Source organism: Nymphalis io, chromosome 11 (assembly GCF_905147045.1).
Source record: "Nymphalis io chromosome 11, ilAglIoxx1.1, whole genome shotgun sequence".
Taxonomy (NCBI): Eukaryota; Metazoa; Arthropoda; class Insecta; order Lepidoptera; family Nymphalidae; genus Nymphalis; species Nymphalis io.
This window is the reverse complement of record NC_065898.1, coordinates 8,671,596-8,688,946: the sequence shown is the minus strand read 5'-3', so window position 1 is coordinate 8,688,946 and position 17,351 is coordinate 8,671,596. Positions and strand designations below refer to the sequence as shown.

General features: G+C 29.9%; 1 protein-coding gene across 1 annotated transcript in view; it reads right to left on the bottom strand.

Annotated features, from left to right (window-relative positions):
* Window positions 1-1,728: 1,728 nt before the first annotated feature.
* LOC126772064 (uncharacterized) overlaps window positions 1,729-17,351 on the bottom strand; it is a 28,047-nt gene continuing 12,424 nt past the window's right edge. The window contains exons 6-12 of the mRNA XM_050492237.1: window positions 15,870-16,252; window positions 14,999-15,111; window positions 5,379-5,410; window positions 3,757-4,136; window positions 2,882-2,994; window positions 2,091-2,234; window positions 1,729-1,887 (exon numbers count right to left, since the gene is read on the bottom strand). Coding sequence (XP_050348194.1) covers window positions 1,749-1,887; window positions 2,091-2,234; window positions 2,882-2,994; window positions 3,757-4,136; window positions 5,379-5,410; window positions 14,999-15,111; window positions 15,870-16,252 — 1,304 coding nt within the window. The 3' untranslated portion in view covers window positions 1,729-1,748. The remainder of the gene's footprint in view (window positions 1,888-2,090; window positions 2,235-2,881; window positions 2,995-3,756; window positions 4,137-5,378; window positions 5,411-14,998; window positions 15,112-15,869; window positions 16,253-17,351) is intronic.

Here is a 17,351-nt window from a genome sequence, read left to right as displayed (position 1 = left end):
TTATAATTTATTATTCCACTTTTTACTCACTTTAAAGCAAAAAGTTGTTAATAATATTTCCTGTGTTGTTTAAGTTCTGAATTAGATAGCGCTTTACAAATATATATAAAAATTTGGTTTAATTTATTACTTACAATGAAACCAGATGGCAGCACGGTCCAGCGCCCATATAACTATATATGTACATAACATTACCTATCTAGGTTCAAGTGACATTCTTGCAAGAGTAACTGAGACACTAAATTGGCAATATCGGTGAGAATTTATTTATTTATATAGTGTTTAATGTTATTTAAAATATTATTTATTTATTTAAGCATCTTGAAAATAGCTAAGGAGATCCTCAACTATTTCCTCATATTATTTTATATTTTATTTTTTACTTTCATATGTATTTAGGACAGACCTAAAATGTTTGGTTTATTATAAAATTAATAACTGTTTGCGCCGCTCGAACTGACTGAACGCGACGCCGCTGTAAAACGATTATTTGTAAAATCAGCCGCGCATCGTCGGTAGTGGGGAATTAAGCGCGGGAGTAAGACGTGTTTCAAGAAGTCAGCAAGTTGAGTTGTTTTCGTTGAAGAAGTGAAGCCAATTGAAGCGAAGATTATTATAAGAATATAAAATAGCTCTTTCAAGAGCTTGACATTACGTCATACTACGTCATTGCATGCTGCTTCTTGTTTCAAATAAACAGTTCTTTTCAGAACTATTCATTGTTTCAAACGATGACGTTGTATAATGAGGCATGCGTGGCGTGTGTATTCTTGTTGCTATGCGTACTGCTACACCTATATTGATTCGATTTCAAAGTTCCGTTATCCTTTCCGTAGAAAACCTTTTCGCCTCGCAAATTTTATATGTACTCATGCGAGATGACTTAATATTTATTTATATAATTTGTATTTATTATAAAGCAAACAAATTTATTTAAATTAGATGTTATATTAGTGATTTACTAGACCGTGAAAAGATTTAATTCACTATTTTTAAATATAGAAATATGTACAGGTATTAAAAAAGAGTGGTAAGTAATGAGACAGAAAAAAAATTAATGGAATTTTTTTTGCAAATTATTTGAAAAATAGACTAAAATGTAATGGGAACTCTAGCTGAACAGACTTACAGTATTCTCTCCATTATGTTATGTGGGTTATCGTACCTACATAACATAAACTAATCACGAATGTATCAGCTATGCCGCCCGCTTAAATATTTTTTTTTAATAAAAAATGTTTACGTTCAAATTTCTTAATTGATTTTATGAAAATATTATATTAAACATGTATTTTTTCAGACAAAATATTATTACTAAATAATGAAATTTGTATATTTGGACTCAATCAGTTATATTATTTAGTACAACTTTAATATACTTACTAGATTAAAAAGATACAGATAGTAATATTAAGAGTTTAGCCGCAAAACCTTATATTTTATGCCTGGAAAGGACAAATGAAAAGAATGGTATTTTGAATAGCTGCTGACAATTGCTATCGGAAGCTTATTTTAACTATAACCTAAACAAAATCGAATCGATAAACAGTAATCGATATAGTTTGTCGATAGTCGATTACTGTTTCTTGTGTTTCTTAGATTTTATTAAGAAATAATTGATTCATTATTTGGTCAAAAAAAAAAGCTATAAAATATATTTTATTTAATAGTAATTACATATTTTCAATTGAATAATATATAATTGAATAAATGGTAAAAATTGATTTTAGATCTTTGTCTCCTTAATCTCAAACAGTGGTGGATTCGCCCGATGTCGCAGAAGATGGCGGGACGTTCTCTCGGTTTTGTTGTTCGCGCTTTTTTCTAAACCGTTGACGATTTCTATATAACTTTGCTTCGTCCGAACATTTCGTCGTAATGGAGCTCCTGTAATTTTATTAACACTTAGTCTCCGGACTACAAAAACATATTTTGTCATTTGCTTAATTACTGTTAATAATTAGTTTTATGTTATCTGATTTTTTGTTAGATGTTATAATACAAAAAATATTCCAATTTCTTAATAAAATATCTAAAAATTTAAAAGTTAAAAGGTACGAAATTTATGGGATTAAAATATGAATACCAACCTAACAATCCTTTTAGAAACATTGCACCTTTCAGCGACGGTGTTGACAATATCGTCTACTAATTTGGGGTCCAATTGCTTTTTCGGTGGTTTATTCGCAAACGCTGGTGACTGCTTTCCAGTTAAGGAATGAGTAGCTAGAATTCTAAAAAGGTTTATTTTTAATTTAATCATTTTTATTAATATTTTCAAAGATACTTAACGTATTAAGACATAGTCCTTTATTTTAACATTTGGTGTCGCAGATTTCAGTTTTAGGCAAGTGACTCTAATAGTATCCTACATCTTGAATATTTAAACGTGTATAAGAATCAACTTCGTTTATTAGGTACATTTTTTAAATTAATGTATAATCTGTTTCGAATAATGTTTTTACATCTCAAAGTACATTTATTTATTCTGTAGATAGGTAATCGCAAATCGACGATCGACTTAAGTATTGTCTCAAATCGTTATATTTTTCCCCGTATAGGATCGGATTAAAAAAACTGTACATTGCTAGTTTGTCAGTCATTGTCTACCCTGGGACGTCGGGATCAGCAGCGGATTAAACGAACTTGACCACCGAGGCAATTCGTTTACGTACCATATTTTATTAGGCTTAATCTAAATGGAAAATGCTTTCAAATATTAATCTCGGTTATTTATACGTTATTAATTAATCTATATATTTTTTTAAATATATTTTAATTTCACTAAAAATAATTAAAACGGAGCATAATACAAGGACAATGTAAGAAATAATGCATTTGATTAATTTCTGTTTAAATGTTAACCGGAATTAGTAATTACCTTCTAGGAAAGACGGCTAGCAACAATCGTCTCGTCGCTGAGGTGTGGGAAGTCCAATCGATTTCTGTCATTAGTCTGGCAGGCACGGTGACATTGCCGTTTCCAATTGAAACCTACGAATTAAAAATACTTTAATAATTATATTGATTTCACTGTCGGTATAAGTAGGTAGTTGTTAATTTTTTTCATTATTCACTTATTTATCTTAGAATTTATATTAATCAATAATGGCTTTTATTTATTGATTGATCTTTTCCCTATAAACAGGTGATTAAGGTATTATATAGTCAGCACCTCATTACAGCGCCACATACAAAATAGACCATAGAATAAATATAATTGCTGTCTTTAAAATAATCGAATATAATAATTTATTAAATATTTTGTATCGTAATTCATAATAAAAAATAACTTTAGTCTAATGCAATTTGTTTTTATTTAATAATTTTGAAATCAAATTAGGACCATAGAAATTCTATAATTCAGTTGATTATGAGTCCTATGTAATATAAATATGTTTGCAGCCTTTAAGTTGTGGAAGCACATATATAAAGATCCCGGATGGACCAATAATAATGTTGCTGGATTTTTTTAAAGAAATTGTCAGTAGCAGCTCGGACTTCCGAAGTTAGCAGTTTTAACACCCTTGCCTCGGAAAGCACAAAGACTTTAGATCTGTACCTGGTCTCTTTCAGTAAATTACTTTTACCCATTGGACGCCAGTGAAGGAATAGAGAGATACATTATATATTCTGTGCTAATGTTAAAGTCGATTTGGATCATTAGGTCAAGTTTACGTCAAACTTTAGAGGTAATTAAATTTTATATACTTAACTACTTATGTATACACATGAATAATATATAAACATACAAACCATATCAACATTGTTAACTGACAATGGCAAACATGCGTTAGTAGTCTGCGCTGATACTCTACGTATTTTTAAGCCACCAGCCATCTCATCCATTTCGAGCTCAACACTTGACGTATTTTGAAGAACAACGGTCGGTTCTTCTACTGCTAAAATCTCTTCATTCTCATCTAGTCCTCGATCTTCAGATGTCCTATCCATTATTGATCGACTTTCATTTATTTCAACATTAGATAACAAGACTAGGACCTGCTGGTACAAGCGTTTTAATGCCGTTTCCAGTTCTTCTAAATTGACACTTGAAGGATAATCGAGAACAGGATCGGTCTGCGTTCCTTGATCGAATGTCAGTTTAAGATTCTGAACGTTCCACTGATTTGCGGCTGAAAAATAAAAGAAAATCTTGTTATTTATGACTTAAATGGCTAAGAGTAAACCTATTATGACTGGCTTAATAGAACATTCAGCATTGCATTGCTTCTTTCCTATTTTTGATTTTCTATTGTCAAAAGGGAATACGTTATATACAGGAGAAGGTAACCCAAAGCTAATATACCACTTTTAATCGTAACCTATTGAAATAATTGTAAATGTTTGAATCAGTGCTGTAACTCGGCGGCCGACCAATCATCGTCAGTTGGCTGACTCGCCTAGCGTTGAAAGTTTTCAAGGTAAAACAAAAAACTTTTTAATTTAATTTAATCGTATATTTCGAACACTTAGTCTTTTACTATATCTATACCTATACCTATATATATATAATAAAATGTAACTGATCACTGTCTGTACATGGAAGATATTTGAGTAAAACTATTATCGTGGGCCTTAGGGTTTACGTGTTCTTTCCCGACGAGCTCACTTTTTACACACAATCAATGCATGACAAAATAATATTGTTCACGATTTCGCAGAAGATTATTGTTTTTATAATTATTTAAGCACATCTGTTATTTGTCGATTATTATTTTATGTGGTATACATACTTAATAGTTATACAACTTTTTGAAGAACTCAAATACTAATTAGTACCTCGGTAGGTATATATTAAACATAGGTACTCCATTTATATATTTTATATACGAGGATATAGTAAAGATTAAAAAAACCGTATTGATTAATGTGAGATTGCTTCTGTCGAAAAATAAATGCTTCAAAAATGTATACTACGACGCGATCTCGATATCGATATACGATCTTCTTACAATTTATTATATTCATAAAATATATGAGATTTTATAAGTCTTAATAACTATAAGGCTGGTCACAGTTAAATAAATTTAGGCTTAGATATATAATGACCGTTTTTACAGTTATATGATTCCCCTAAATTAAGCTAGGTGGCTCGCTTGAAAATTTTTAAATTATTTTTTACAAATTTTCGCCCGTGTATTCAAGGGAGGTATATAAGTTATAAATATAGTATAGTTCGGTCAGTAATAGTATCGTTATAATATTCTAATAATATTTTACTTCAGTTATTAATTGATCTAAAACATTTGAGAAATGCATCGGTTGCGTAGTGTCTCATGTGTAACGAAATCTTTTGTTTGATATTTATTGGGAGACAAATGTCGGGTACTTAGGTATCCTTAGTTCAAAAGAAACCATTTTAGTTTTATCGTTACCTGCCTTGCGACGCCAATAGATATTGTTTCGACTGTTAAAATTTAAACGTTATAAATTAAAATTAATCCTTATTCAGATTTGTTATCTATCTATAATAAAAGAAGCTATCACTTACCACGTGTGTTGTAGCGAAGCTCAAGCAGCGCTTCAGCCGCCTCGATATCGGTGAACATCTTGTAAAGGGAAATGAATTGCAATTTAAAATAAATAAATATTTCTTAATAAAAGCTCACTAAGAAACAGTAAAATTATCGATTCGATTTTGTTTAGTAGTTACAGTTCAAATAAGATTCCGATAGCAATTGTCAGCAGTTATTCAAGGTACCGTGATTTTAAATTGTCCATTTCAGGTATAAAATATAAGGTACATGTTTTATGCATTACTTTGTATAACAAGGCAACCTCAATAAACCTATTGTTTATTTTCCTTATCCTTTTGGATGCTCTTTTCTAGAACGAATGTTTCTACTTGTATCTTTTTAAACTAGTAGGTATTATACTAAAGTTGTACTAAGCAATATAACCGATTAATTCCTAATAAAGTTAAATGAAATCATTTTTTGAAATGTTTGTTAACCCTTATTATACAAATTTCATTATTTAGTAATTATATTTTGTCTGAAAAAATACATGTTTAATACAATATTTTTATTAAATCTACTAACAATAAATTTGAACGCAAACATTTATTAATTAAACAACTAAATTTAAGCGGGTGGCCTAGCCTATAAGGTCATGATTATTTTATGTTATGTGGGTAATTGGAATGCCGGAGAGACTTCATCTAGAGTTCCCATTAAATTTTAAAGTCTATTTTTTAAATCATTTGCAAAATAAAATTAAAAATAATGAGGTCTCATTGCATACCACTTTTTTTCTCCCTGGACACATTTCTATATTTAAAAATAGTGAATTAAATCTTTTCATCATCTAGTAAATCACTAATAAACAATAAAAATTAAATATTTGTTCGTTTCATAATAAATACAAATTATATAAATGAATATTAAATCATCTCGCATGAGTATATATAAAACTTGCGAGGCGAAAAGGTTTTCTACGGAAAGGACAACGGAACCTTAAAATCGAATCAATATAGGTTTATCATGTTTTTATAGAAAATTGGCAACAGTTTTTTATATTAAATGAGTTTTGGATTTTTTTACATTTGTCTTCTCAAAATCCACTACGGCATTTTGATTAAGCAAAAACAGTTATTAATTTTAATGTATCCAAACATTTTAGATCTGACCTAAATACATATGAAAGTAAAAAATAAAATAATATATGAAAATAGTTAAGGGTCTCCTTAGCTATTTTCGAGATTAAACACTACATAAATCAATATATATACTCACTGATATTGCCAATAAAGGTGGTCACTTTACAATATCACAACGTCAACGTCAACGTCTGACTCAAGACTGACGAAAATTTGCAACTCGAGTCGAGGGGCTGTTTCTTAACCATCACACGACTCCCATTGTTTCATAATCAGGTACCTAAACTGGCTGTAGTTTCGGCTCCTTTCTGTTATCTTCTTTTGTTTAATATTGAATAAAATTTTGTTTTACAGTGGATTAAGCTACCAAGAAATTTGCATTTATAAAATAATGTTTTATAGCCTTCAGGTAATTTCCTATCTACTTTCATTGTCCAGTACCCTAAAAGGGATCATAAAAATTACGACTATAGTTACTTATTGTCTTTGAAACAATTAATGTTTAAGCGCTTTACTGCTCTATTATTTTAGAGTTATCTTATACATTTTCTCGACAATTAGAAATCTTTAAAATTCTAATATTATGAATAAAATTTATTGAAGTTGTAAAATGTTACTATTTATAAAATATATTTTCTTCATCTTCAATCGCTTTTGTTATCTTAAGGAGATAATCTTAAAACGGGGTTAGGAGGCTTTAGACATTATTAGACAACATTAAGAATTTTGTAATTGAATAAAGACTTATTTCTTACCAATCGAATTATTTTTTTATAAAATGGAACCTTACACATATTTCTCTGTCTCTCGATCTAGGCTTTACATATAAGTTTTTTTTTTTTTTATTTTAACACAAAGATATTTATTAAAATACTGACACGCACTAAGCTAATGATCCAAATAGACTAACATTAATTATGATACAAAATATTTAATAAATTATTATACTCGATTATTTGTAGACAGCGATTTTATTTATTCTATGGTCTATATTGTGCGTGGCGCTGTAATGTGGTGCTGACAATATAATACCTTAATCACCTACTTATATGGAAAAAATCAATCAATAAATAAAAGCCATTATTGACTAATATAAATTCTAACATAAATAAGTGAATAATGAAACAAATTAATAATAACCTACTTATACTGACAATGAAATCAATATTTGTTTATAATTATAAAAAAAATATTAAATTATTTTTAATCTTAATTAAAAGTCGAAATATATTTCAATTAGCTTAATTATTTCTTACTCACTATAATAAAAACATGCACCGGAAATATCGAGTTTACACAGTCGCGACAAAAATAAATCATATTTACATTTCAAAATTATTAAAACAATATTAGATAATCATAAAACATACCCAAAATATCTATTAAATCTTATTTAATTTAATTCGTTACTTATAATAATAATCTGTAAGGAAATCATAATGTTAACACCGTAAGTACAAAATGTTAGTGACTTGCTTAATTCATTGATCATACCAAAATTATTTTAATGAGAAAGTTCTTTAAATTATGAATTATAATTTATTATTCCACTTTTTACTCACTTTATAGCAAAAAGTTGTTAATAATATTTCCTGTGTTGTTTAAGTTCTGAATTAGATAGCGCTTTACAAATATATATAAAAATTTGGTTTAATTTATTACTTACAATGAAACCAGATGGCAGCACGGTCCAGCGCCCATATAACTATATATGTACATAACATTACCTATCTAGGTTCAAGTGACATTCTTGCAAGAGTAACTGAGACACTAAATTGGCAATATCGGTGAGAATTTATTTATTTATATAGTGTTTAATGTTATTTAAAATATTATTTATTTATTTAAGCATCTTGAAAATAGCTAAGGAGATCCTCAACTATTTCCTCATATTATTTTATATTTTATTTTTTACTTTCATATGTATTTAGGACAGACCTAAAATGTTTGGTTCATTATAAAATTAATAACTGTTTGCGCCGCTCGAACTGACTGAACGCGACGCCGCTGTAAAACGATTATTTGTAAAATCAGCCGCGCATCGTCGGTAGTGGGGAATTAAGCGCGGGAGTAAGACGTGTTTCAAGAAGTCAGCAAGTTGAGTTGTTTTCGTTGAAGAAGTGAAGCCAATTGAAGCGAAGATTATTATATGAATATAAAATAGCTCTTTCAAGAGCTCGACATTACGTCATACTACGTCATTGCATGCTGCTTCTTGTTTCAAATAAACAGTTCTTTTCAGAACTATTCATTGTTTCAAACGATGACGTTGTATAATGAGGCATGCGTGGCGTGTGTATTCTTGTTGCTATGCGTACTGCTACACCTATATTGATTCGATTTCAAAGTTCCGTTATCCTTTCCGTAGAAAACCTTTTCGCCTCGCAAATTTTATATGTACTCATGCGAGATGATTTAATATTTATTTATATAATTTGTATTTATTATAAAACAAACGAAATGTAATGGGAACTCTAGCTGAACAGACTTACAGTATTCTCTCCGACATTATGTTATGTGGGTTATCGTACTTACATAACATAAACCAATCATGACATTATCAGCTAGGCCGCCCGCTTAAATAATTTTTTTTTAATAAAAAATGTTTACGTTCAAATTTGTTAATTGATTTTATGAAAATATTATATTAAACATGTATTTTTTCAGACAAAATATTATTACTAAATAATGAAATTTGGACTTAATCAGTTATATTATTTGGTACACCTTTAATATACTTACTAGATTAAAAAGATACAGATAGAAATATTAAGAGTTTAGCCGAAAACCATATATTTTATACCTGGAAAGGACAATTGAAAAGAATGGTATTTTAAATAGCTGCTGACAATTGCTATCGGAAGCTTATTTGAACTATAACCTAAACAAAATCGAATCGATAAACAGTAATCGATGTAGTTTGTCGATAGTCGATTACTGTTTAAAGAAATATTTATTTAATTATTTAATTACCAGTTAAAATGATTACTTCATTTGTAATATCTGATATGGACGCTGCGCAAGCCTTACTGGACCTTCATCACGGGACAAGAACTGTGGTAAGCATTTTAAGCAGCTTTATTAGCTCTACAGTAGGTAATATTTAAGATAAATATTTTTTTAAATATTCGAATTAATAATCTAATACTACATTTTTGCAGCCAGCGCCACTGCCACTTCCTAATACAAGCACCCCAAAGAGTATTCACCCAAATATTGTAATGAAAAATCTAAGAAAAATAATTTAAAATATGTCAAGAATAAACTGATGTCTGACAAAGGAACGCAAACTGACTGAGTTGAATTTACCCGAAATTAAAAAGACGTATATTATAAAAGAATTACACGCTGAAATAGAATGTCTTAAGTAAAAGCTGAAAAGAAAAAAAACGGAAACATCCTCAATTACTGTTTCATATGTAATAAACATGTAATAAATCGGGTGTTTCTAGTGATGAATATTCGGAAAACACATACCGCCGAAAATCCTACAAAAGTAAAACAAAACAAACTACTACTACTGACTTTGTTAGTAAAATATTACTTGCTTAATAATATAGTTTTTTTAATGTTAATTATTTGACATCACTAAATAACTTCTATTTATAATTATTTTTGGAGTCCTCTTGGAAACTGTGATTCAACATTTGCAAATGAACGCGATGACTTTACAAACAGTAACATGAGAGCTCGTAAAGAAGAGAAAAGAACTTTAAAACTAAGAAATACGAATTAGTCAAATAAAGAAATGGTATGGGTTTTGGCGCCTTAGTTTATTTTAAACGGAATATATTTAATAATTAATATAAACTAAATCAAGGCAAGGAAATAACTCCATAGAGCGCCTTGTCATTCAAGGCAAGGTGGATGGCACCAGACCACGTGGAAGGACGCCCATGCGATGGACCGGCCAAATAAAAACAACTGTTGGCGGTCCTTTGCATGAATGCACGAGGCTTACCACTAACAGGGACATATGGCGAAGGCTAGTGAGGCGAATAATTTTCACATCTGCGCCGAATAATTCATAATACTTCATGGCGACCACGATCGCTCTGACAAGAGTGTCACGACGAAGAAGAAGATAAACTTAATACTTTTAGGTTTTAATTGAAGACGAAAATCCATCAGTTCCAGCCAGACTTTTCAAAAACATGGACTGGACATCTTGTACGAATCGCACTCGTAAATTTTTGACAGCTGTCTTTTCAAGAAAGTAGGTTTAAGTGACATTCTTGGATATGTTCACCACTTCAAAGTCGATATTCATATTATCATGGAACAATATTCTTTTCAGGGTATTGGCAACTCATTCGTTAACAGGAAAGCCTTCACCAGCTTTTCCTGACAAACCTGATATGATATTGTTTAAACTGTGGTAGAAAATTGTTCTGTACCAGAGAATGTAGTAAGGTAAAGCTTAACTAACTTTCATTAATGTAAAGATATATTGATTTTATATCAGTTTGTATTCATTTTTCTTATTTCTTGTATTTAGAACCAGCATAACCACGAAATGTGCTGACGAAAGCAAAATGTTTAGAACCCGTGAACAAAATAAGAAGAAGCGCAAAATAGTTGAGAAAGAAAATATTTCTCCCTATGAATCCGATTGCTCGAATTCATCTAATTAATAGTAAACTAAAAATTAGAATTAGTTATTTGGGGTCAGGGGAACCGGGACACAAGTTTCAGGTATGTAAGATTATCAATCTAATATGTGGCTATTTTATTTGTCCAATAAATGTAGTGGGTTCCAATAAATAATATTAAAGAATAATTAAGTTCTGAAAATTTAGAATACCGATTATGTTATCTAATGTTTCAGATAAAATGCAGTATCCTCTTAACGTGGGTCGTGAACGTCTGGACGCTACGTAGTTCCGCCGCTGGATAGGGACTCGTAGTGCCAGTCTCAAGCCTGGAACTAGGAGGAGAGTTGGCTGCATGCAATATTAAAAACGTGTCATATCATTTTTTTAACCATATACTATTAAAATTTAATTTTTTAATTGAATAATATTTTCGCCTACCAACTGAAAATTTTCAATAAAACATAGACACGGGTGCTGTCGTTTTAATTTACTCAAACATTAATATTTACAAAACAATAAAATGAATCAAAACAACTTCATTTTTAATGTGGTAATCATTGAGTGCAGTAAAATTAAGGGTACTACTCGTAGACAGAGAAACTAAGCTTATCTGCCTGCGGTACTACTGTAGTGTGAGTGATATACCATTATAAATTGTGATATGAATATTTATATATATATATATATATATATATATATATATATATATATATATATATATATATATATATATATATATATATATAAGTTAAGTTAAGTTAATATATAAGTTTAGTTATATATAAGTTAAGTTAAGTTAAGTTTTACTCCTTACATTACACCTACTTAAAGCCTCTTTTAATCACTAGAGGAGTAAAGACAAATAAACAAACTTTGACATTCAATTGACGTGATATAATTGTTTGAGATCATAGACTAGTTTCTCTGTCTACGGTTGAGATAAAAAATAATCTATGATATTCGTTATAGGTACGGGAAAAATTGCGTTTTGAATCTGTTTTTTTCATGTTTTTTTCCTTTTTTTCTATATTAAATATATTATTTAAAATTTAGTATGATAGGCCACAGCCCCACCCTATCTCAATGATAGAAAATTCTTCATATGTTATCTAATTCATTCTTAAAAAGTAAAAGAGCAAACTATCAAATAAAAGCTAAAAAGTTAAATTGAAAATATTAACATTTAACTTATTACAGATAATAAATGCCAACATTCCTTGTCCCACCTAGGGTGGTTAACAGCATAGTTGGAAAATTGAAACATTAGATACTTGACTTAGACAGAGAAACTAATAGACCAAGGGGCCGTCAAACCGCGATTGAGACAGAATTAGTATGTCAATGTGTGCGTATAATGTTGCCATAGTAACTGCATTCACAGACATTTCATTAGCTGACGCTGCCAGCACTTACGTGATAAATAATTATAGGTTATGATTAATAAACAACAGAAAATCCTATTATGTTCAGGATTTTAATGCGACATAAGGTTGCGTACTATAACATCAATAATGATCACTGATAAACTATAATTAGGGATAAAACCGTCGTTCTTACGCGTGATAATACACGCCGGCAATTTGCTACTTGCTATCGCTTTAACATGAAATAAAACGACAATGCACCATTGGATAATCTTCGATATGATATAAGGATGGTTTTCACTGGGTTAGAATAGTTTTCTAACATAAAAATAAGCAAAAATTGAACAATAAACACAATGAACTGATATATAAATATATGATAATACTAGTTATGCGATAAGGAACAAAAGATTTTATAATTCTATCTTTGTCTTTTGTAACGTAATTTTCGTTCTCTTTCTTGTATAAGTAAGAAGGAAATCGTCATTGCGTCTATTACTTTCTCTGTCTACGATATGAATCTATACGCCATTTTTTCGTGAATCCTTAGTGAATTTTAGTTACCTAGTAATTGTATTTATACAATGATGATTGTCTGACTATAACTTTAGATTACCGATTCATTGATTATTATTGTAACTTACCGATTATTAGATTACATCAAACTCCATAACAAGGTTACTAAGGCGTACCTACTAAAAGCAAATCTTAACCAACATTGTTGCAGCCTCAAATATGTCTCCAATCTATGGAGTGCAAATGTATTGTAAACATATAGGTAAAATTGTAAAGGTATTATTTTATTCGTAACAGTGGTAGTCGTGTAAGTCGTGCCAGTGGTACGAATTGCGACAATTTTAAAAGCTTAATTTGAAAATTAATTTAAAAAAGATTTAGTTTTATGATAACTAACTTATAATAGACGATACTAAAAATACTAAACCCTGAATAAACATCCAATGAATGTAGTTTATATGACACGAAAATTCTGTATGAATCGAATTTTTTTTTTTAATTCTCTCGTCTTTACTAAAATAATAATAAATTTAATATTTTTTTTTGAGTTAAGTAACTAAGTACGTACGACTCTTTTTATAGAGAGAAAGTCATAAGATTAATCTATTACACTGCTTTACAATGGTTGACAGTCGCGAACGACTGACACAAAAAATGAAAACTCAGTGGTAGGTACCTAGTTGACCCTGCTACTACAAATGTTCAAATGTGTACCCTCGATCTTAGATTAAACTTTACATGTTTACATTGGGTTATTTCGATGCTGTTATATTTATGAGCAAAAAAAAAACTAAGATACCGTTATGCTTTATTTTCATATCTATAGTTACAGTTACCGCGGTTTGTTGGTAATGACATTTAAATTTGTACTTGATTCATTATGGTCATTGTGGTCAAAAAAAAAGCTAAAAAATATATTTTATTTAATAGTAATTACATATTTTCAATTGAATAATATATAATTGAATAAATGGTAAAAATTGATCTTAGATCTTTGTCTCCTTAATCTCAAACAGTGGTGGATTCGCCCGATGTCGCAGAAGATGGCGGGACGTTCTCTCGGTTTTGTTGTTCGCGCTTTTTTCTGTACCGTTGACGATTTCTATATAACTTTGCTTCGTCCGAACATTTTGTCGTAATTGAACTCCTGTAATTTTTTTAACACTAAGTCTCCGGACTACAAAAACATATTTTGTCATTTGCTTAATTACTTTTAATAATTAGTTTTAGGTAAAAAATTTTTTGTTAGATGGTATAATACAAATATATTCTATTTTCTTAATAAAATATCTAAACATTAAAAAGTTTAAGGGTACAAAAGTTATGGGATTAAAATATGAATACCAACCTAACAATCCTTTTAGGAACATTGCACCTTTCAGCGACGGTGTTGACAATATCGTCTACTAATTTGGGGTCCAATTGCTTTTTCGGTGGTTTATTCGCAAACGCTGGTGACTGCTTTCCAGTTAAGGAATGAGTGGCTAGAATTCTAAAAAGGTTTATTTTTAATTTAATCATTTTTATTAATATTTTCAAAGATACTTAACGTATTAAGACATAGTCCTTTATTTTAACATTTGGTGCCGCAGATTTCAGTTTGAGGCAAGTGACTCTAATAACTTCGTTTATTAGGGACATTTTTTAAATTAATGTATAATAAGGATCAGCAGCGGATTAAACGAACTTGACCACCGAGGCAATTCGTTTACGTACCATATTTTATTAGGCTTAATCTAAATGAAAAATGCTTTCAAATATTAATCTCGGTTATTATTACGTTATTAAATAAACTATATATTTTTTTAAATATATTTTAATTTTACTAAGAATAATTAAAACGGAGCATTATACAAGGACAATGTAATAAATAATGCATTTGATTAATTTCTATTTAAATGTTAACCGAAATTAGTAATTACCTTCTAGGAAAGACGGATTGCAACAATCGTCTCGTCGCTGAGGTGTGAGAAGTCCAATCGATTTCTGCCATTAGTCTGGCAGGCACGGTGACATTGCCGTTTCCAATTGAAACCTACGAATTAAAAATACTTTAATAATTATATTGATTTCACTGTCGGTATAAGTAGGTAGTTGTTAATTTTTTTCATTATTCACTTATTTATGTTAGAATTTATATTAATCAATAATGGCTTTTATTTATTGATTGATCTTTTCCCTATAAACAGGTGATTAAGGTATTATATAGTCAGCACCTCATTACAGCGCCACATACAAAATAGACCATAGAATAAATATAATAGCTGTCTTTAAAATAATCGAGTATAATAATTTATTAAATATTTTGTATCGTAATTCATAATAAAAAATAACTTTAGTCTAATGCTATTTGTTTTTATTTAAAAATTTTGAAATCAAATTAGGACCATAGAAATTTTATAATTCAGTTGATTATGAGTCCTATGTAATATAAATATGTTTGCAGCCTTTAAGTTGTGAAAGCACATATATAAAGATCCCGGATGGACCAATAATAATGTTGCTGGATTTTTTTCAAGAAATTGTCAGTAGCAGCTCGGACTTCCGAAGTTAGCAGTTTTAACAGCCTTGCCTCGGAAAGCTCGAAAGCCTTTAGATCTGCACCTGGTCTCTTTCAGTAAATTACTTTTACCCATTGGACGCCAGTGATAGAGAGATACGTTATATATTCTGTGCTAATATTAAAGTCTATTTGGATCATTAGGTCAAGTTTACGTCGAACTTTAGAGGTAATTAAATTTTATATACTTAACTACTTATGTATACACATGAATAATATATAAACATACAAACCATATCAACATTGTTAACCGACAATGGCAAACATGCGTTAGTAGTCTGCGCTGATACTCTACGTATTTTTAAGCCACCAGCCATCTCATCCATTTCGAGCTCAACACTTGACGTATTTTGAAGAACAATGGTCGGTTCTTCTACTGCTAAAATCTCTTCATTCTCATCTAGTCCTCGATCTTCAGATGTCCTATCCATTATTGATCGTCTTTCATTTTTTTCAAAATTAGATAATACGGCTAGGACCTGCTGGTACAAGCGTTTTAATGCCGTTTCCAGTTCTTCTAAATTGACACTTGAAGGATAATCGAGAACAGGATCGGTCTGCGTTCCTTGATCGTTCCTCTCGGGTAGATTTGGCATGGGTAATGATTGATTTGCGGCTGAAAAATAAAAGAAAATCTTGTTATTTATGACTTAAATGGCTAAGAGTAAACCTATTATGACTGGCTTAATAGAACATTCAGCATTGCATTGCTTCTTTCCTATTTTTGATTTTCTATTGTCAAAAGGGAATATGTTATATACAGGAGAAGGTAACCCAAAGCTAATATACCACTTTTAATCGTAACCTATTGAAATAATTGTAAATGTTTGAATCAGTGCTGTAACTCGGCGGCCGACCAATCATCGTCAGTTGGCTGACTCGCCTAGCGTTGAAAGTTTTCAAGGTAAAACAAAAAACTTTTTAATTTAATTTAATCGTATATTTCGAACACTTAGTCTTTTACTATATATATATAATAAAATGTAACTGATCACTGTCTGTACATGCAAGATATTTGAGTAAAACTATTATCGTGGGCCTTAAGGTTTACGCGTTCTTTCCCGACGAGCTCACTTTTTACACACAATCAATACATGACAAAATAATATTGTTCACGATTTCGCAGAAGATTATTGTTTTTATAATTATTTAAGCACATCTGTTATTTGTCGATTATTATTTTATATGGTATACATACTTAATACTTATACAACTTTTTGAAGAACTCAAATACTAATTAGTACCTCGGTAGGTATATATTAAACATAGGTACTCCGTTTATATATTTTATATACGAGGATATAGTAAAGATTAAAAAAACCGTATTGATTAATGTGAGATTGCTTCTGTCGAAAAATAAATGCTTCAAAAATGTTTACTACGACGCGATCTCGATATACGATCTTCTTACAATTTATTATATTCATAAAATATACGAGATTTTATAAGTCTTAATAACTATAAGGCTGGTCACAGTTAAATAAATTTAGGCTTAGATATATAATGACCGTTTTTACAGTTATATGATTCCCCTAAATTAAGCTAGGTGGCTCGCTTGAAAATTTTTAAATTATTTTTTACAAATTTTCGCCCGTGTATTCAATGGAGGTATATAAGTTATAAATATAGTATAGTTCGGTCAGTAATAGTATCGTTACAATATTCTAATAATATTTTACTTCAGTTATTAATTGATCTAAAACATTTGAGAAATG